Raw genomic sequence first — 23426 nt, 5'->3', positions numbered from 1 at the left:
TATATTATGTGTGGGTTGGGTGGCCAGATGGACTACCATATCTCCCACACCTGACTTTCCACAAATAAATACTTTTTACCTCTTACCCTACATTAAGACCATTAACCCTTTGAGGGTTTCGGACGTACTAGTACAGCTTACGACCCAGGGTTTTTGACCTACTAGTACGCCTAAATTCTAGCGCCCTCAAATCTAGTGGGAGAAAGCTGGTAGGCCTTCATATGAAAGAATGGGTCTATGTGGTCAGTGTGCACAGTCTAAAAAAATTCCTGCAGCACACAGTGCATAATGAGAAAAAAAAAACTTTGACCATTTTTTTGGAATAAAACAGCGACTTTGCACTGTATTTTCGTATGGTATTTATTGTTGTATTCTAGTTTTCATGGTCTCATTTTATAGAATGGAAGACATATTACAGAAATTGAGATGATTTTGACTGGTTTTACAATGAAAGGTGCCTTGAAATTGAGCTCAAAGTAGCAGAAATGTTTGATTTTTACCAAATTTCAAAAGTAAACAAATCGTGCCAAGCGTGCAATACACGTCAACTGGTGAGTCTAATATTCTTTCACAAGTGCACCAATAATATTTATACCATTTTTTACACTAATGCAGTAGTCTGCATAACAGTAAATCTTATATTTTTTGTGAGAATAAAAATTCAAAGTGGAAAGCAAAAGAATATAAGAGGGGCCTTGAGACGTGACTAATGACCAGAGGAAATGTCATTTTAGTGCCAGGAATGTCTTTCTTGTTTATTCTGGACCCTATTCGGAAATTGGCATCTTTTGAAATTTGTGTGAAATTGGCAAAATTGCTAAATTCTGACCACTGTACTGGATAGTTGAGTTTCATAAATGTGTTGTTTCTTGCACCCATTCAATAGAAAAAATGGAGTTCTAGCGAAATATTCATGTTTTTTGTCGACTAGTACAGTGGAATTGGCCGAAAATGGGGCTCAAAGTGGGCAAAATCGCCGATGCGTAAACATCGCCGAGACCGCTAACTTTGCAAGAGCATAATTCCGTAAGTTTTCCATCAAATTTCAAACTTTTGGTGTCTTTATGATCGGGAAAAGATTCTCTATCTTTTCATAAGAGAAAATAATTTTTTTTTTTTTAAATTTGGCCGACCCTGAGAACGAGTTTCGGAGAGGGCCTGTCGACCCTCAAAGGGTTAAAACTACAAATATTTTAAGGTAAGTAATGAGTGTACTATATATGCATTTTATCACTCTAGGGTGCTTTAAATGTCGTAGTACCGTATACTGTGTGTGGGTGGGGTGGCCAGGAGGGCTACCATACCTCCCACACCTGACTTCTTACAAAAAATACTACTCACCTTGAGGTAAATAATAAATGTACTGTGTGTGTATTTTACTTTTTATTGTTTTTTAACCCTTTGAGGGTCGACAGGCCCTCTCTGAAACTCGTTCTCAGGGTCGGCCAAATTTAAAAAAAAAAAAAATTATTTTCTCTTATGAGAAGATAGAGAATATTTTCCTGATCATAACAACACCAAAAGTTTGAAATTTGATTGAAAACTTACGGAATTATGCTCTCGCAAATTTAGCGGTCTCGGCGATGTTTACGCATCGGCGATTTTGCCCACTTTGAGCCCCATTTTCGGCCAATTTCACTGTACTAGTCGACGAAAAACATGAATATTTCGCTAGAACTCCATTTTTGCTATCGAATGGGTGCAAGAAACCACCCATTTATAAATTCAACTATCCAGTACAGTGGTCAGAATTTAGCAATTTTGCCAATTTCACACAAATTTCAAAAGATGCCAATTTCCGAATAGGGTCCAGAATAAACAAGAAAGACATTCCTGGCACTAAAATGACATTTCCTCTAGTCATTAGTCACGTCTCAAGGCCCCTCTTATATTCTTTTGCTTTCCACTTTGAATTTTTATTCTCACAAAAAATATAAGATTTACTGTTATGCAGACTACTGCATTAGTGTAAAAAATGGTATAAATATTATTGGTGCACTTGTGAAAGAATATTAGACTCACCAGTTGACGTGTATTGCACGCTTGGCACGATTTGTTTACTTTTGAAGTTTGGTAAAAATCGAACATTTCTGCTACTTTGAGCTCAATTTCAAGGCACCTTTCATTGTAAAACCAGTCAAAATCATCTCAATTTCTGTAATATGTCTTCCATTCTATAAAATGAGACCATGAAAACTAGAATACAACAATAAATACCATACGAAAATACACTGCAAAGTCGCTGATTTATTAAAAAAAATGGTCAAAGTTTTTTTTTTCTCATTATGCACTGTGTGCTGCAGGATTTTTTTTAGACTGTGCACACTGACCACATAGACCCATTCTTTCATATGAAGGCCTACCAGCTTTCTCCCACTAGATTTGAGGCCGCTAGAATTTATGCGTACTAGTACATCAAAAACCCCTACGCGTAAGACGTACTAGTACGACCAAAACCCTCAAAGGGTTAATGCCTTGTTCTACTGCTAACTTAATAAATGTTAGTGTAAACTTGTTATCTGGCATTTATATGCATTTTATAAGTGGAAAAAAATGGCGTTCTGCTTTCCAGCGGTAACCTGGAACCTAACCTGCTGTGTAAGTGGGGCCCTACTGTATCAGTAATGTATAAGAATAAGAATCAGAAATTTATTTTGACATGATACATAGTTGTACAAAGGAATATACTAGTTGGGTGTACATGCCAAAAGCCCCTTTGTATGCAGAACATTTCGGGCAAACTTAATATTTATTAACTTAAGATTAGTAAGACAATAACAGATCATTATATGGACCTTTGATAGGTTACAGTGAGTACAAGAGAATTAAGTTGTTATAGGTAATGTTATCAGGTTTTAATAAGTTTAGTAAAGAAGTTCAGTAGTGAATAATTACAGTTTTAAAATTAGTTTATAAAAATTACATTATTACAAACAATGGTACAATTTGAATTAATTTACAATATGGAATTATTACAATGGAACAACTTAAAACAATTTACAATATGAAATTATTACAATAAAGTATTATTTAAGACAATGAAATTTAAGCATCCAAATTTTGAAGTAATGAGTACAGTATATGACTGAGCAATCCTTAGCACAATATTCTGTAATGAAGTTGAATTAAATTTAAGTTGAGCAGTCTTAAATTATTTAGAAGTTTTTTGTATAGCTTTTTGTATAGTTTTTTGTATAGCTAGTAGGTATTGAGTATGGTTTGTCTGCAAATTGATTTGCAAGCAGGGGTCCTTTAGTGTGTTTCAGCAACGAATTCCAGATCTTAGGGCCCTTTATGTGCATAGCATTTTTGCACAGGGAGAGATGGACACAAGGGATATCGAAGAGTGATTCGTGTCTTGTATTATGGTTGTGTGTTCTGTTATAGTTATCAAAGAGGAGTTTGAGAAGAGGGTTTATATTTGAGTGTACTGTTCTGTGTATGCACAATAATAAGTGTGGATGTTTTGTTTATTAAGCAAGTTAAGATTCTTGAAAAGCGTTGGAGTATGCTGTCTAGTGCAGGAGTTAGTAATCAATTGCACTGCAGCTTTTTGTTGGGTTATTAAAGGTTTGAGGTGATTTGCTGCTGTTGAGCTCCATGCACAAATACCATAGGGGAGGTAGTGGTTCTTAATACTATAGCATATTTTAATAATAAATACTGTAATAAAAAACTTCTTACCATCTTAATTGGTACAATAAACTTGAGGTGATGGATGAGAGGAAGATCAGAGGTTGTGTGGGGCTACTGGGGAAGAGGGTTGTCAACCTCATACACTTCATCATCAAATGCTTCGTCAGTCAGGGTTTTGTAAGCCTGGGTTTCTTCAACATCTGAAGAGGCTTTTGAAGTAGAAGGCACTGGTCTGAAAAATTTGTCTAAGGAAGTTTGCATCTTTTCCTCTTCTCATCTTATATAAGACGGTAGCATGAGATAGAATTGTTAACATCATTTGAAACCTTTGAGAATCTCTCGATATTGGGGTCCTGAAGCTCCAACATACGGAGACCTCTCTCTATAAGAGAAAATGCCTGGCCATCATTTTTGTCTCAAACTTTTTAGAAGGAACAGTTTCATCTTGTTCCTCTTGCTCTTCCTTATGCTTCATCTCTTCCAGCTCCATCAAATCTTCATTTGTCAGCTCCTCAGATTGTGACTCAAACAGCTCTTCAAAGTCTTCTTCCTTTAGGTCCAGATGAAGTTTCTCACTAAGGCCAATGAGACTGGTATCAATATCTTTTGCATCCTCTGCTGGATCGAAGCCCTCAAAACTGTGGATGAATGGTTCAGAGAACTGACACGTTGATAAATTAAACACATGTGCAACTCTTGGGTATCTTTATTGAGGAAACGTTTTGCCACACAGTGGCTTCATCAGTCCATACAAAGGAGAATCGTGAAGAACAGGAGGAGAATGAGGTAATCAGTTCCTCAACATTGAGTCAATGTGGTCAGTCCATCAAACAGGGAGAAGGCTAGAGGCAGTGGAGATGTCATGTCTGAAGGCAGTGTGTGGTGTGAATATAATGCAGAGAATTCGTAGTTTGGAAATTACGAAGAGGTGCAGGATTACCAAAACTAGTACCCAGAGGGCTGAAGAGGGGTTGTTGAGGTGGTTCGGACATGCAGAAAGGATGGAACAAACCAGAATGACTTTGAGAGTGTATAAATCTATAGTGGAGGGAAGGCGGGGTAGGGGTCGGCCTTGGAAAGGTTGGAGGGAGGTGGGTAAAGGAGGTTTTGTGTGCGAGGGGCTTGAATTTCCAGCAAGCAAGCATGAGCATGTTAGATAGGAGTGAATGGAGACAAATGGTTTTTAGGACTTGACGTGCTGTTGGAGTGTGAGCAAGGTAACATTTATGAAGGGATTCAGGGAAACCAGCAGGCCGATCTTGGGTCCTGGAGATGGGAAGTATGGGTACCATCTGACTTACGACTGAGTTCGGTTCCGACAAACCGGTCGTAAGTCGAAATGCACATAAGTTGAACCTTACTACTGAATATCAACATCACATTTTTGTAATGACTTTATTTTATTGTTTTATTTTGGTATTTCATTTTTTACTTTACTTTTTGTGCTGTTAGTACTGTATTTTATACTGTAAGGTTTAGGATGAACACTGTGTACAACACAAACAGTTGTTTATTTCCCAGAAATTTGGCATAGAAAACACAAGGATAAGTCGAATGGTTGTATGTCGAGCAGGTCGTAAGTTGGATGGTAGGTGTACAGTGTCTGCACTCTGAAGGAGGGGTGTTAATGTTGCAGTTTTATAACTGTAGTGTGAGCGTGCCTCTGGCAAGACAGTGATGGAGTGAATGATGATGATGAAAGTTTTTCTTTTTCAGGCCACCCTGCCTTGGTGGGAGATGGCTGATGTGTTAATAAAAAAAATAACAGATTACTGCATTTCATAATTAGATTATATGTATGTCTCGCCTCATTTTATAAATTTCATATAATATTGTTACTGTATAATACACAGTTTTAACATTGGCATAACCATTATTTTTCCAAACTCATGGTTTATGTCACTACTTGAGTCACACTAAAGTTGTTTCAGTCTCAGTTATGAGTGATTCATGTAAATTGTTAATTACTAAGTTCACTTAATATGAGACATTGCAAGTACTGTACTGTAGTAAGAGCAAACTTAGCATTTGGACTTTGGTAAAATAATGCCTTTAAAAAATAATAAAAAGTATTGAAAAAACAATATATTTTTATATTTTTCAGTAGTTTGTATTAATTGTTTCATGCGTAAATAATGCTTCAGGATTTTTTTTTTGCCAAATTGCAGATGTTAAGTTTGCCCTTGCTACGTTATCTACAGTGCCTTGTACTTATCTATTAGCAGTTGCCTAATTAAAACTACAAGAGCAGAGCTATGCTTATAGTGTCCTGACTTTAATAATTTGTACTTCATATAATTTTTAAATTTTCAAAGATCTCACACGATATATATTCTTTGAGAACTTCATAATACAGTAGTATTAAAATTAATTTATCATATCTTACTTTCAGTACATCTTCAATGACACCGGCTTTGATAAACCATTTTTCAGCACTTACTTGAAGACTAGCATGTTTTCTTTATATTTGATGGGATTTATATTTTGGAGTCCTTGGAGACATCAGTGCATTCACACTAATCATGATGATACTATTTATCAAGTAAGTAATTCATTTTCATTTTGTTTCAGTTGTTTATAAAGTAGACATGTATCATATTGCACATGATGGAGGGGAATGAAAAATGTATATTAAAATATTTTTTATACACAAACTATCTCTGGTCTACTAGATTTCAAGGAATCCTTGATTTGCATTTAGGATATTTGTATGCTGATTCCATAATAATTTTTATATAGACATTTCTACAGCATAATTAATTGTCTCTATAATTCTGACATTGCATATATTACTCTACATGTGAAACCACAACTTAGAAATATAATTTGCAAAAAGCCAAAGCCACTAGCAGTGCTCTTGTTGGCTGACAGGAGGAAAGGAAGAGAGAAAATTAGTCAGAAAAAATGCCAACGAAATTTATTATGTTCTAGTTATAGATTACCACATAGATGATTGCCCAGGCTCTGTACCATTCCCAGCACATTCTACAGAGGTAACTTCAGTAATAATATACCACCATTCAAATATAAGAAAGCTGCTTATGTTCTATCACCTACCATTGCAGCATTGTTCAACAAATCTATAGAGACCAAAACTGTCCCAAACATACTAAAGCTAGTAATTGTTAGGTCATTTCACAGAGTGGAGGTCCAAGGGAAATTTATAAGACCATTTTCTAGTGTATTATTATTATCTATTTTTGTAAGAAAGTTACTCTTCATAGGCAAATGTATACATTCATAACTAAGCATAATATACTTAACCCTTGATGGTTTGGTTTCAGGCCAGAAAAAAAATGTGAATGATACAATAATAAAAGTACTTGACTTAATCTCTGATCTATTCATTCCTTGAGAAATATTGAATATCCAATGGGCCTCTGCAGGACGATCATGCCTGTCACAGCTGCTGAAGCATTATGACAGAATTACGGATGCATTGGAAGATGACCAAAAATGCTGATGTGATTTGCACAGATTTTGCAAAGATGTTTGACAAATGCGATCATGGAATGATAGTGTGCAAAATGAGGGCCATGGGCATTTCGGGGAAAGTAGGCAGATGGATTTTCAGGTTCCTAACACACAGAACACAAAAAGTAGTAGTGAACAGGGCAAGATCCAGCATCAACGAGGTCAAAAGCTCAATGCTCCAAGGCACTGTCCTGGTATCTTTGCTGTTTCTCATCCTCATAGCAGACATAAATAAAAACACCCGGCACACTTTTGTATCATCATTTGAAGATGACACTAAAATAAGCATGAAAGTCACTACGGTAGAGGACACCGAAAAGTACAGGAAGACGTAAGCAGGGTTTTCCAGTGGGCAGTGGAGAACAACGTGACATTCAGTATTGATAAGTTACAGCTGCTTAGGTATGGAAAGAATGAAGAACTCAAAAGGAACACTATATACAAAACTCAAGAGGGTCACCAAATAAAACGAGAGGAACATGGAAAAGACCTGGGAATAATTATGTCAGCCGACCTTTTAAAGACCATAACAAGACAAAGATCACGACAGCCAGGAAGATGACGGGGTGGATATTGAGAACTTTCAAAACAAGGGAAATAATGCCGCTGGTGATACTCTTCAAATTGCTAATGCTTCCTCATTTAGAATATTGCTCAGTGCTGATGGCCCTGTTCAAAGCAGGAGAAATATCAGAGCTGGAACAAATACAGAGATTGTTTCAGCTCACATTGAGCCAATAAAATGCCTTAATTACTGGGAGTGCCTTCATGTCTTGAACATAAACTCATTGGAGCAGAGGAGAGAGAGATACATGATAATATTCCTGGAAAGTACTTGAGGGCCCGGTCCCAAATCTGCACACTGCCATAACAACATACTGGAGTGAGAGATATGGGAGGAAGTGTAAAATAAACCCAGTGAAGAGCAGGGATGTGGTTGGGACAATAAGCCAGACTATTCAATATCTTGCCAGAAGATATCAGAAACATGACTGGAACAAGTGTAGAAGCCTTCAAGAGGAAACTGGACGAGTATCTTCACCAGGTGCCAGATCAACCAGGCTGTGATGGATATGTGGAGCAGTGGGCCTCCAGCAGCAACAGCCTGGTTGACCAGGCAAACACCAGACGAGCCTGGCCCATGGCCGGGCTCCGAGAGTAGTCAAGCTCTTAAAGCTCTTCAAAGGTATATCAGTAGATCATAATCCTGCTGCTTCAACTAGAACATTATTGAATCAAAGGCATTGCTCTTGGCTGGAGCAAGTGTAGAAGTCTTCAAGAGGAAACTGGACGAGTATCTTCACCAGGTGCCAGATCAACCAGGCTGTGATGGATATGTGGGGCATTGGGCCTCCAGCAGCAACAGCCTGGTTGATCAGGCAAGCACCAGACAAGCCTGGCTCATGGCTGGGCTCTGAGAGTAGTGAAACTTAAAACTCTTCAAAGGTATATCAAAGGTATACAGTGGACCCCCGCATAACGATTACCTCCGAATGCGACCAATTATGTAAGTGTATTTATGTAAGTGCATTTGTACGTGTATGTTTGGGGGTCTGAAATGGACTAATCTACTTCACAATATTTCTTATGGGAACAAATTCGGTCAGTACTGGCACCTGAACATACTTCTGGAGTGAAAAAATATCGTTAACCGGGGGTCCACTGTATATAGTCCTACCTTTATGGCAGACATTAACATGGGATCATTAATGACTACTGTATCAGCTTGACCTGTAAGTAGAGGGGTGCTACAGGCAGCATCTTAGGCCCTCCATTAGTTCTCATCTTCACCATTGGGGTTAAATACGTTTCCTTGGGTCATCGTGGCTGGTGTTAAAAAAAATTCGTTGGCCTACCTAATGCCTCTCTGGAATTTAAATGAGTTCTTGTTGCAGATGACAACTTTTGCCATACCATATCCAGATTGGGTTGTCCTCCACAACACTGTTAATGAAGAACTCATGAAGATATCTACTTCAGACAACAAATAACAAACTCATACACAGTATTGGTAACTCCTACATTCATTACCAGAAGATATTAAAGTAACCCAGTCTGAAAATCCAGAAGATATTAAAGTAACCCAGTCTGAAAATCCAGAAGATATTAAAGTAACCCAGTCTGAAAATCAGTTTAAGACTCTTCTCAAAAGCCACTTAATCACCCTAGACTAAATGCTAAATACTCAGTACACACTCACCTATGTACTCCCACATCATAACTGAAACAATCACATTGAACCTTTTATCCATTGTTGACAGGAATGTAATTGAATCATTGTTTTCACAAAAGCATTTTAGAATATAAATATATCTTTGTATTATATAAATTTTGATTCATTTATAATTAATATTCTACTGTACAACTATGAAATAATTACTATCCTACTGTACAACTGTGATATACTCCTTAGTATTAAGTAGACTGTAAGCCAATAATGTTAAGTTGGCCCATAATGCCTAGGCATAATAGAGGCTCTCTTTGCATTGCAACCCACTATTGTAAATACAAAATCTCAATGTACTGTTTGCAAAGACATAAAATAAATAAATAAATAAATAAATAAAATACTGGTTGAGAATAAAACTGAAACTGTTGAATTGAAAGTAAAAGTAAATAATGCACATATTCAAAGAGAAGATTAGGGGAAAATTATTAGGTATATGTATTGACAGCAAACTAAAATTTAGTAGTCACATGCAGCACATATCAAAGAAAATTTCTAAAATGTGGCATTCTTTAAAAATATTCATTATGTATCTCAAGCAACATTACTCTGTGCTACTCTTTAACCCTTTGACTGTTTACGCCATATAAATACGTCTTACGTGCCACTCTTTCTGACGTATATATATTCAATAATTCTAGCGGCTTCACATCAAGTGGGAGAAAGCTGGTAGGCCCACATGTGAGAGAATGGGGCTGTGTGGTCAGTGTGCACCACCTAAAAAAAATCCTGCAGCACACAGTGCGTAATGAGAAAAAAAAAACTGATCGTTTTCTTGGATTAAAACTCCGACTTTGAGGTGTATTTTCATATAGTATTTATCGTTGTATTCGCGTTTTCATGGTCTTAGGTGATAAAATGGAAAACATATTACAGAAATAGAGATGATTTTCATTACTTTGATGATGAAAACGACCTTGAAACTGAGCTCAAATTAGCAAAAATGTTCGATTTTTACCAATGTTCAGGAGTAAACAAATCACACCACACGTCCAATACACGTCAACTGGGGAGTCTAATATTCTTTTACTAGTGCACTAATATTATTTGTACCATTTTTACAATAATGCAGTAGTCTACATAACAGTAAATTTTGTATTTTTTTGTATGAATAAAAAATCAAAATAGAAAGCAATAATAATATAAGAGGGGCCTAGAGATGTAACTAATGAACAGAGGATATGTTATTTTAGTGCCAAGAATGTCTACCTTGTTTATTCTGGACCCTATTTTGAAATTGGCATCTTTTTTAATTTGCGTGAAATTGACCAAATTGCCAATTTCTGACCACTATATTGGGTAGTTCAAATTGTAAATGGTCGGTTTCTTGTACTCAGCTGATTGATAAAATGGAGTTCTAAAGAAATAGCTATGAGTTTGGTCAACTGGAACAACGGAATTGCCTGAAAACAGGGCTCAAAGTTGGCGAAATCACCGATACGCATATGTCGTCGAGACCGCTAACTTCGCAGGAGCGTAATTGTTACGAACATAGTCAGTTGGTCCCTGGGTTATAGTGCTTTTCGTAACAAAATAAACTTAGTACGTCTAGGTACTCACTTCAGAGGAAAAGGAATTTTCTTAGTTTCTATTTAATTTATTAATAGTCATAATAATCACTTAAATTCACCTTCTCATATTTTGCACTATGAGTAGAATACTTTTACCATTCCTCATTAAAACAACACAGTACTAGGTCAAGTATTTACAAATGGCTCTGAGTGAGTCACGAAATATTAGTATATGCACATGCACAGGCGTTGCCTAAAAACTTGAACACATTAATAGATTTCTTATGATAGGGTTCACTTTACAATAAGTCCTCATACACTACAGAGGCTTGCTCACTTGGCTTCACTTTCTCTAAGAGCTTCTCAACCGCCTTCTCCAACCGAGATAAGTCTTAGCAGTAATTTCCCGAAAATTCCTGGGATTTTCTAGGGAGGCGAATGGTGGTTTAGAGGTGGATACTTCCCTCGACCCTTCCTGGTCCAGAGGAAGGTATGAACTGAACTCTGTGAGGCTTTACCAGCCCACTTTGTCTCGGTCGGAGCAGGGGTTGAGCAGCTCAAAACACTTACTGGTGCTTGGCCAGGTCACCAGCAGTCGACACTAATTAAACGACCTACCTAAATACAAAGCTAAGTAATACGACCAGATAATATTGTAAAGTCGAGTAAATCCATTTTAGCTACTAATGGAATTACAGTGGACCCCCGCATATCGATATTAATCCGTTCCTGAGAGCTCATTGTTATGCGAAATTATCGTTATGCGAATGAATTTTCCCCATAAGAAATAATGGAAATCAAATTAATCCGTGTAATCACCCCAAAATATGAAAAAAAAAATTTTTACCACATGAAATATTAATTTTAATACACACAAACTGAAAAAAGCATGCACAGTTACATGACACTTACCTTTATTGAAGATCTGGTGATGATTGATGGTATGGGAGGAGGAGAGAGTCTTAGTGTTTAGAAGGGGAATCCCCTTCCATTAAGACTTGAGGTGTCAAGTCCTTTTCTGGGGTTACTTCCCTTCTTCTTTTAATGCCACTAGGACCAGCTTCAGAATCACTGGACTTCTGTCGCACAACATATCTGTCCATAGTGGCCTGTACCTCTCGTTCCTTTATGACTTCCCTAAAGTGTTTCACAACAGTGTCAGTGTAATAGTCACCAGCACGGCTTGCAATAGCTGTGTTAGGGTGATTGTCATCAAAAAAGGTTTGCACTTTAAGCCACATTCCACACATTTCCTTAATCTTTGAAGGAGGCAACTTCTTCAATTTCTCTCTCCCCTCCTCCGAACCAGTTTCCTCAGGTCTGGCCTCTTGCTGTTGAAGTTGATCTAGCAGCTCATCAGTGGTTAGTTCTTCATTGTCCTCCTCCACCAACTCTTCCACATCATCCCCACTAACCTCCAACCCCAAGGACTTTCCCAATGCCACAATGGATTCCTCAACTGGCATACTCCTCTCAGGGTTAGCCTGAAACCCTTCAAAATCCCTTTGGTCTACACATTCTGGCCACAGTTTCTTCCAAGCAGAGTTCAAGGTCCTCTTAGTCACTCCCTCCCAAGCCTTACCTATAAGGTTTACACAATTGAGGATATTAAAGTGCTCTCTCCAAAACTCTCTTAGAGTCAATTGAGTTTCTGAGGTCACTACAAAGCACCTTTCAAACAGAGCTTTTGTGTACAGTTTTTTGAAGTTTGCAATAACCTGCTGGTCCATGGGCTGCAGGAGAGGAGTGGTATTAGGAGGCAAAAACTTCACCTTAATGAAGCTAATGTTCCCATAAAGTCGCTCTGCCACGTCTGTAGGATGACCAGGGGCATTGTCTAACACCAGGAGGCACTTAAGGTCTAATTTCTTTTCAGTTAGGTAATCTTTCACATTGGGGGCAAATGCATGGTGTAACCAGTCATAGAAAAAGTCCCTAGTGACCCATGCCTTACTGTTTGCCCTCCACAGCACACACAAATTAGCCTTGAGGATATTCTTTTGCCTGAACGCTCTGGGAGTTTCTGAGTGATACACTAATAAAGGCTTCGCTTTGCAATCACCACTAGCATTGGAACACATCAACAGAGTAAGCCTGTCTTTCATAGGCTTATGTCCTGGGAGTGCCTTTTCCTCCTGAGTAATGTAGGTCCTGCTTGGCATTTTCTTCCAAAACAGGCCTGTTTCATCACAATTAAACACTTGTTCAGGTTTCAGTCCTTCACTGTCTATGTACTCCTTGAATTACTGCACATATTTTTCAGCTGCTTTGTGGTCCGAACTGGCAGCCTCACCATGCCTTATCACACTATGTATGCCACTACGCTTCTTAAATCTCTCAAACCAACCTTTGCTGGCCTTAAATTCACTCACATCATCACTAGTTGCAGGCATTTTTTTAATTAAATCCTGATGCAACTTCCTAGCCTTTTCACTTATGATCACTTGAGAGATGCTATCTCCTGCTATCTGTTTTTCATTTATCCATACCAATAAGAGTCTCTCAACATCTTCCATCACTTGCGATCTCTGTTTCGAAAACACAGTTGAACCTTTGGCAAGAACAGCTTCCTTGATTGCCGTTTTGTTGCCCACAATAGTAGCGATGGTTGATTGGGGTTTATTATACAACCTGGCCAGCTCGGAGACACGCACTCCACTTTCATACTTAGCAATGATCTCTTTCTTCATCTCTGTAGTAATTCTCACCCTTATTGCTGTAGGGTTGGCACTAGAAGCTTTCTTGGGGCCCATGGTCACTTATTTTGTCACTTATTAATGCCAACGGTATGCGGGGGTCCACTGTACTCCTGAATATAATATTAAGTGAAATAGCAAAAATAACATGTAAAAGTATACCATTGTGATAATAACAAGAAGAAACAGTCTATTTAAAATGAGCAAAAGGGTTTAACAGTAATTCTGTGAGTTTTCGACCAAATTTCGAACTTTTGGTGTTATTACCGTCGGGAAAAGATTCTCTATCATTTCATAAGAAAAAATAATTTTTTTTTTCAAAAATTTATTGACGTAGAATGACAGTTTCAGAAAGAGGCCTGCGACAGTCAAAGGGTTAATCTGTCCTTACCTTATGGTATAAATGCATGGGGATCTACAACAACAAATCACCTAAAACCTGTCATAATTCAACAAAAGTCTGCTATTTGATTTTTCACTCAGGTTCCAAGCAACACACCCTAATATTCTAAAGTTTAAATTTACTCAAAACACATTAACACTTAATACTGTGCGTACTCCAGTGCTCGTCATTAAAGTGATTTTGTGGAAATTACCCGTTGTAATTAATGTCCAAAGTAATACCCTACACTGGTACGTACATTTGTTGATGAAACAAAAATTTAAACTGGCTTGACAACTCAAAGCACAATGTCTCAGGATTTTCTATTGCTACTGGCTGCATCCTAAGTTCCTTCTGGGCTTGTGTAGTTGACAGTTTTGTGTTCATGGGGTCCCTGCACCATGTGGTCTTGAGGGCAGTTTCTTGGACATTTTTGGCTATTGTCAAATTAATGTGGGCAGGAATAAGTTGCTGACTCAAGAGACAATTACAAAGATCATTGGATTACTTAAGGTAGGCTATCAAACGAAGGAAAGAGTAGAAGCCGGTGATGTGTATGAGTGTTTGATGAGGATCTGGTTGCATTGTTTCCTTGAGGACCGTTTTTATGACATGCCCACTCCAAAAGTACATCCTGGGAAGCCTAGAAAAATGTCGCTACTAATGTTAACTGTACTGATGTGCCTAGAAATAGTCTGTTATCATGTGCCTGAATCTTTCACTCAGTGTGGTGCAAGGATTTTATGCAAAACAGTGCTCTTTGCCACACTGTAAAATCTGTTGTTCAGTGGCTTCTTGACTGTAAAGTACCCTTCTGTGAAGACTGGCCAAGAAACTTCCTAGACTTGAATTCCATTCAAAACTCCTGGGATGAGGTAGCGAGATATAGTAGAGGAAAGATATCAGCCCATTCCCACAGCTTTAGGATGCCATCCATGACTTGTGGGAGACTTTACCCCATGATACCCTGAAGAATGTGTGTTAATCATTTCATAAACTGTTGAAGGATTTCCTGAAGCTCACTGGATGACCAATTTTCTGGTCATGACTTTAGAGGGGGACAGTGTATTTTAATGATGAGGACTGTATGTACTGTATAGAGGACACTTAAATACAAGTATTAGCCTTGTCCTTCAACTCTTGGACAACTGCAACAAAATGCATGAACACAATGCAAAAAAAAAAAAGAAACATCTCTGACATCCAGTATGTTTGACTCAACTTGAGTAGAAATTCCATGACAATAAATGGTGCAAAAAATATGGAAAACTCTATCAGAAGATTCTGAAAGTTCCCTATGTGTGAACTACTAAAAAAGTATTGTTAAAAAATCTCAATCTGATATAAATTTGTGTAGATCAAGTATAATGAAACCTACTTATCCAGATTCCAATCAGCATTCGTACTCATGCACTTACTGTCACCACTGTATTGTTATTTCTGATAATTATTATAAGTAAAATTATTAATACAGATTTGTAGTACTGTCCAGTCTTTGTATATTAACATTGCAGTATCTTATGTTCAAACAACTTAATTATATTAATCTTAGAATGAAATGATCTAACCTCAATCACTGGTATACAACTACACAATGTCAAATATTTTTCAGTTCTAGTTTTTGTTTGTTCAAAATGCTATACCTAACCAGGGGATTTTCAAAATGTATGAAATGATATCAGATAATTTTGTAACAGTTATGTGCATTTTGAAAATAAGGTTTAATGCAATATATACAGGTCCTCCATCACAAATCCGGCATCATTGAGACCTGTAGTGTGCCGGATTACTGAGTTTGCCGGATTACAGAGTGGTTAGGTTAGAATACACTTAATAAAATTAACCAACTTGACTTACACAAAGTTCATTGAACATCGGCAAAAATCAAACATTTCCGCTACTTTGAGCTCAGTTTCAAGGTACTTTTCGTCATGAAAGCAATCAAAATCATGTCTATTTCTGTAATATATCTTCCATTCTATCAAATGAGTCCAAAAGAATGAGAATACAACCATAAAAACCATATGAAAATACTGCAAAGAGGCGGCTAATGGCTGAGAAGTGAACTCCCTTATTTATCATCCATCTTTTTTATTTTTGTTGTACGTTAAGAAGCATCTTTCCATCATACATTGCCCAAGTTTCAATGAGATAGCCCAACAAACAACCGAGAAAAAAAATATATTTACCAAAAATCATATATGGCAAGCCCAAGCCAGGTACTGGAAATAAGTCACTTTGTCTGACTTTTCTGGGTTATCCTAGGTTCTCTATACATACACTGCTATGTATGATAATCTATGTAATTGTATTTGTGTATACCTGAATAAACTTATTTACTAGTCTGTCAACTGAGTACAAGAAACCACCCATTCACTTATTTCAACTACCCAATAAAGTGGTCAGAAATTGGCAATTTGGCCAATTTCACACAAATTTCAACAGATGCCAATTTCAAAATAGGGTTCAGAATAAACAATGCAGACATTCCTGGCACTAAAATAACATTTTCTCTGTTTGTTAGTCACGGCTACAGGCCCCTCTTATATTATTCTTGCTTACCATTTGGAATTTTTATTTACAAAAAAATAGAAGATTTACTGTTATGCAGACTGCTGCATTATTGTAATAATTGTATAAATAATGTCAACCCATTCTTGACTCCGTACTGGAATTTGGACTGGCAGGCAGACAGGTATTGGACGGTGACGTCATTTGTTTACTCTTGAGCTTCGCTAAAGAATAGAACATTTTCGCTACTGTGAGTGCAATTTCAAGGTACTTTTCATCATGAAACAATCAAAATCATATCTATTTCTGTAATATATCTTTCATTCTATCAATTGAGACCGAAAAATGAGAATATAACCATAAAAACCATACAAAAATGTACCGCTAAGTGGCCGCTAATGGCTGAGAAGTGAACTCCTCTATTTATGGTCTGATTTCTTTCATTTTTGGTGTAGGTTAAGAAATATCTTTCCATCATACATTGCCCAAGTTTCAATAAGATAACCCAACAAACAACTGAGAAAATAATAATATAATATAATAATACTAATAATAATAATAATAATAATAATAATAATAATAATAATATCTTTATTTACTACACGTACATGTACAGGTCCTCCATCACAAATCCGGCATCATTGGGACCTGTAGTGTGCCGGATTACTGAGTTTGCCGAATTACAGAGTGGTTAAGTTAGAATACATTTAATAAAATTAACCAACTTGACTTACACAGTTCATTGGAACATCGGAAAAAATCGAACATTTCCGCTACTTTGAGCTCAATTTCAAGGTACTTTTCATCATGAAAGCAATCAAAATCATGTCTATTTCTGTAATATATCTTCCATTATATCAAATGAGTCCAAAAAATGAGAATACAACCATAAAAACCATACGAAAATATACTGCAAAGAGGTGGCTAATGGCTGAGAAGTGAACTCCCTTATTTATCGTCCATCATTTTTATTTTTGTTGTACGTTAAGAAGCATCTTTCCATCATACATTGCCAAAGTTTCAATGAGATAGCCCAACAAACAACCGAGAAAAAAAAAAAAAAATATTTACCCAAATCATATATGGCAAGCCCAAGCCAGGTACTGGAAATAAGTCACTTTGTCTGACTTTTCTGGGTTATCCTAGGTTCTCTATACATACACTGATATGTATGATAATCTTTGTAACTGTATTTGTGTATACCTGAATAAACTTACTTCTAGTCTGTCAACCGAGTACAAGAAACCGCCCATTCACTTATTTCAACTACCCAATAAAGTGGTCAGAAATTGGCAATTTGGCAGATTTCACACAAATTTCAACAGATGCCAATTTCAAAATAGGATCCAGAATAAACAATGTAGACATTCCTGGCACTAAAATAACATTTTCTCTGTTCATTAGTCACAGCTACAGGCCCCTCATGTATTACTCTTGCTTACCATTTGGAATTTTTATTCACAACAAAAAAAAAATAAAAGATTTACTTTTATGCGGACTACTGCATTATTGTAATAATTGTATAAATAATGTCAATCCATTCTTAGACTTTGTACTGGAATTTGGACTGGCAGGCGGACAGGTATTGGAGGGTGACGTCATTTGTTTACTCTTGAGCTTCGCTAAAGAATAGAACATTTTCGCTACTGTGAGTGCAATTTCAAGGTACTTTTCGTCATGAAAGCAATCACAATCATATCTATTTCTGTAATATATCTTTCATTCTATCAAATGAGACCGAAAAAATGAGAATATAACCATAACAACCATACAAAAATATACCGCTAAGCGGCTGCTAATGGCTGAGAAGTGAACTCCGCTATTTATGGTCTGATTTCTTTCATTTTTGGTGTACGTGAAGAAGTGTCCTTCTGTCATACATTGCCCAAGTTTGAATAAGATAACCCAACAAACAACTGAGAAAATAATAATAATTAATAATAATAATAATAATAGTGTAATAATAATATCTTTATTTACTACACGTACATGTACAAGGTATACAGGCCTAGTTGACATCAGTAAGTAAGTAAGTAAGTTTATTCAGGTATACACATATACAGTTACATAGAATTATCATACATAGCAGCATGTGTGTAGAGAACCTAGGATAACCCAAAAAAGTCAGACAGAGTGACTTATTTCCATTGGGGTCCTTTTACCTTATTATTATAATATAAATGTTATAATATTTTCTTATTATTCTATAATGAAGATAACATCTTATTATCATACTAAACAGACTATCTACTACACGAGGATCATTATGACTATCTACAATACGAGGGTCACTATCTACAATACGAGTGACATACTACTGTATAGAAAGGCACTTGTTATGCTGAGTATTTCAAGAAAATTAGGTCAGTGTCCCAGGATAACACCCACACTAGTCGACTAACACCCAGGTACCCATTTACTGATGGGTAAACATAGACAACAGGTGTAAAGAAACACGCCTAATGTTTCTACCCTGGCTGGGAATCGAATATTTACCAAAAATCATACTATATGGCTAATCCAAGCCAGGTACTAAAAATAAACCACATTGACTTTTTTGGGGTTATCCTAGGTTCTCTACACATATGCTGCTATGTGTGATAATCTATAGAGAGAAAATAACTTTTGTTTCATGTTTATGGTGGAGTATGAGTGTATATCATAGTTAGCCCTGTGCTATACTCCGTTTTCTCTAATATAAGCCACCAAGACGGATAGGAGAATGGCATTTGTTTACCATATCCTCTTCATAACTCTGTCGAACTGCTTGGTGTTATGCCAAATATTATTCATTCTGGAGTATTTAACATGTTTTATGTTATTTATATTGTTTCTTATGTCATATTAGATCAATTGTGATAGGCAAATAAGCTGTAGTGTTAATATTAGCGTAATAATAAAGCATATTCTGCTTCATGAGACTGAGCTCATGGCAACCGACAGTGGCTTCAAAGCCACCTTATCTTTAACCCTTTGACTGTTTTGGTCGTATATATGCATCTTATGAGGCAGTGTTTCAGACGTATATATACTCAATAATTCTAGCGGCTTCAAATCAAGCGGAAGAAAGCTGGTAGGCCCACATGTGAGAGAATGGGTCTGTGTGGTCAGTGTGCACCACATAAAAAAAATCCTGCAGCACACAGTGCGTAATGAGAAAAAAAACGGATCATTTTTTTGGATTAAAACGCCGACTTTGAGGTGTATTTTCGTATAGTATTTATCTATGTATTTGTGTTTTCATGGTCTTAGGTGATAACATGGAAAACATATTACAGAAATAGAGATGATTTTCATTACTTTGACGATGAAAACGACCTTGAAACTGAACTCAAAGTAGCAGAAATGTTCGATTTTTACCAATGTTCAGGAGTAAACAAATCACACCATACGTCCAATACACGTCAACTGGGGAGTCTAATATTCTTTCACTAGTGCACTGATATTATTTATACCATTTTTACAATAATGCAGTAGTCTGCATAACAGTAAATTTTGTATTTTTTTGTATGAATAAAAAATCAAAATAGAAAGCAATAATAATATAAGAGGGGCCTAGAGATGTGACTAATGAACAAAGGATATGTTATTTTAGTGCCAAGAATGTCTACCTTGTTTATTCTGGACCCTATTTTGAAACTGGCATCTTTTTTAGTTTGCGTGAAATTGGGCAAATTGCCAATTTCTGACCACAATATTGGGTAGTCCAAATTGGTAAATGGGAGGTTTCTTGTATTCAGCTGATAGATAAAATGGAGTTCTAAAGAAATAGCTATGAGTTTGGTCAACTGGAACAACAGAATTGGCTGAAAATAGGGCTCAAAGTCGGCAAAATCGCCGATACGCATATGTCGCCGAGACCGCTAACTTCGCGGGAGCATAATTCCATGAGTTTTCGACCAAATTTCGAACTTTTGGTGTCATTACCATCGGGAAAAGATTCTCTATCATTTCACAAGAAAAAATAATTTTGTTTTTTTTTTTCAAAAATTTAGCGACATAGAATGACAGTTTCAGAAAGGGGCCTGAAACGGTCAAAGGGTTAATGGATAATGTACTGTGTAGGTGCTTTACATAATGAGAAGCATTTCTTTTATTCATTGGAACCATGGCTAGGGAAAAAAGTAAGCAGGTTAAAACAATAAATGGAGAAAAAGAAATTGGAATGACTTTTGCAGCAAGTAGTGCCACCAAACAGTACCAGCAGGTTGGTGTGGCGAACCTGGAAATTTGAAATTATGCTAGCCAAAATTAGTGCCGAATAACTGAAGGAACCGAATAACTGATTGCCAGATTTGTGATGGGGGACCTGTACAAGGTGGCCCGGTGGTCTGGTGGCTAAAGCTCCCGCTTCACACACGGAGGGCCCGGGTTCGATTCCCGGCGGGTGGAAATTCCGACACGTTTCCTTACACCTATTGTCCTGTTCACCTAGCAGCAAATAGGTACCCGGGTGTTAGTCGGCTGGTGTGGGTCGCATCCTGGGGGACAAGATTAAGGACCCCAATGGAAATAAGTTAGACAGTCCTCGATGACGCACTGACTTTCTTGGGTTATCCTGGGTGGCTAACCCTCCGGGGTTAAAAATCCGAACGAAATCTTATCTTATCTTATCTTATCTTACAGGCCTAGCTGACATCAGTGACATACTACTATATAGAAAGCTGCTTGTTATGCTGAGTATTTCAAGAAAATTAGGTCAGTGTCCCAGGATAACACCCACACTAGTCAGCTAACACCCACACTATCAGCTAACACCCAGGCACCCATTTACTGATGGGTAAACATAGGCAACAGGTGTAAAGAAACATGCCTAATGTTTCTACCCTGGCTGGGAATCGAATATTTACCAAAAATCGTATATGGCTAACCTAAGCCAGGTACTAGAAATAAGCCACGTTGACTTTTTTGGGTTATCCTAGGTTCTCTACACATATGCTGCTATGTGTGATAATCTATATAGAGAAAATAACTTTTTGTTTCAGGTTTATGGTGCAGTACGAGTGTATATCACAGTTAGCCCTGTGCTATACTCTGTTTTCTCTAATATAAGCCCCCAAGACAGGGATAGGAGAATGGAATTTGTATACCATATCCTCTTCATACCTCCGTCGAACTGCTTTTTGTTATGCCAAATATTATTTATTCTGGAGTAGTATTTAACATGTTTTATGTTATTTATATTGTTTATTATGTCATATTAGATCAGTTGTGATAGGCAAATAAGCTGTAGTGTTGATATTAGCATAATAATAAAGCATATTCTCCTGCATCATGAGACTGAGCTCATAGCAACCGACAGTGGCTTCAAAGCCACCTTATCTTTAATGGATAATGTACTGTGTTGGTGCTTTACATAATGAGAAGCATTTCTTTTATTCATTGGAACCATGGCTAGGGCTAAAAGTAAGCGAATTATAACAATTGTGGAAAATACTGTATATATTTTCCAGAAATACGGTAATTTATAGGTAAATAGATGGCCTAAATTGTATTTAATAAATTATGTTATAGGTAGTAGGTTGGTAGACAGCAACCACCCAGGGAAGTACTACCGTCCTGCCAGATGACTGTGAAACAAAAACCTGTAACTGTTTTGCATGATGGTAGGATTGCTGGTTTTCTTTTTCTGTCTCATAAACACGCTAAGATAACAGGGATATCTTGCTACTCCTACTTACTCTTTGGTCACACTTCACAGACACGCACATGCATATATATATATACATACATCTAGGTTTTTCTCCTTTTTCTAAATAGCTCTTGTTCTTTTTTATTTCTTCTATTGTCCATGGGGAAGTGGAAAAGAATCTTTCCTCCGTAAGCCATGCGTGTCGTATGAGGCGACTAAAATGCCGGGAGCAATGGGCTAGTAACCCCTTCTCCTGTATACAATTACTAAAAAAGAGAAGAAGAAAAATTTTATAAAACTGGGTTGCTTAAATGTGCGTGGATGTAGTGCGGATGACAAGAAACAGATGATTGCTGATGTTATGAATGAAAAGAAGTTGGATGTCCTGGCCCTAAGCGAAACAAAGCTGAAGGGGGTAGGAGAGTTTCAGTGGGGGGAAATAAATGGGATTAAATCTGGAGTATCTGAGAGAGTTAGAGCAAAGGAAGGGGTAGCAGTAATGTTAAATGATCAGTTATGGAAGGAGAAAAGAGAATATGAATGTGTAAATTCAAGAATTATGTGGATTAAAGTAAAGGTTGGATGCGAGAAGTGGGTCATAATAAGCGTGTATGCACCTGGAGAAGAGAGGAATGCAGAGGAGAGAGAGAGATTTTGGGAGATGTTAAGTGAATGTATAGGAGCCTTTGAACCAAGTGAGAGAGTAATTGTGGTAGGGGACTTGAATGCTAAAGTAGGAGAAACTTTTAGAGAGGGTGTGGTAGGTAAGTTTGGGGTGCTAGGTGTAAATGATAATGGGAGCCCTTTGATTGAACTTTGTATAGAAAGGGGTTTAGTTATAGGTAATACATATTTTAAGAAAAAGAGGATAAATAAGTATACAAGATATGATGTAGGGCGAAATGACAGTAGTTTGTTGGATTATGTATTGGTAGATAAAAGACTGTTGAGTAGACTTCAGGATGTACATGTTTATAGAGGGGCCACAGATATATCAGATCACTTTCTAGTTGTAGCTACACTGAGAGTAAAAGGTAGATGGGATACAAGGAGAATAGAAGCATCAGGGAAGAGAGAGGTGAAGGTTTATAAACTAAAAGAGGAGGCAGTTAGGGTAAGATATAAACAGCTATTGGAGGATAGATGGGCTAATGAGAGCATAGGCAATGGGGTCGAAGAGGTATGGGGTAGGTTTAAAAATGTAGTGTTAGAGTGTTCAGCAGAAGTTTGTGGTTACAGGAAAGTGGGTGCAGGAGGGAAGAGGAGCGATTGGTGGAATGATGATGTAAAGAGAGTAGTAAGGGAGAAAAAGTTAGCATATGAGAAGTTTTTACAAAGTAGAAGTGATGCAAGGAGG

General features: G+C 37.1%; 1 protein-coding gene across 4 annotated transcripts in view; it reads left to right on the top strand.

Annotated features, from left to right (window-relative positions):
* The window catches only part of LOC128686523 (solute carrier family 35 member F5), a 111943-nt gene that overhangs the window by 18234 nt on the left and 70283 nt on the right, over window positions 1-23426 (top strand). For all 4 annotated transcript variants that reach the window (XM_070091214.1, XM_070091215.1, XM_070091213.1 and 1 more), the window contains one exon: window positions 6029-6178. In XM_070091214.1, coding sequence (XP_069947315.1) covers window positions 6029-6178 — 150 coding nt within the window. The remainder of the gene's footprint in view (window positions 1-6028; window positions 6179-23426) is intronic.

The sequence above is a fragment of the Cherax quadricarinatus genome, chromosome 34 (genome assembly GCF_038502225.1).
Source record: "Cherax quadricarinatus isolate ZL_2023a chromosome 34, ASM3850222v1, whole genome shotgun sequence".
Taxonomy (NCBI): domain Eukaryota; kingdom Metazoa; phylum Arthropoda; class Malacostraca; order Decapoda; family Parastacidae; genus Cherax; species Cherax quadricarinatus.
The sequence above is the reverse complement of the archived record's forward strand: the minus strand, read 5'-3'. Positions and strand labels throughout refer to the sequence as shown.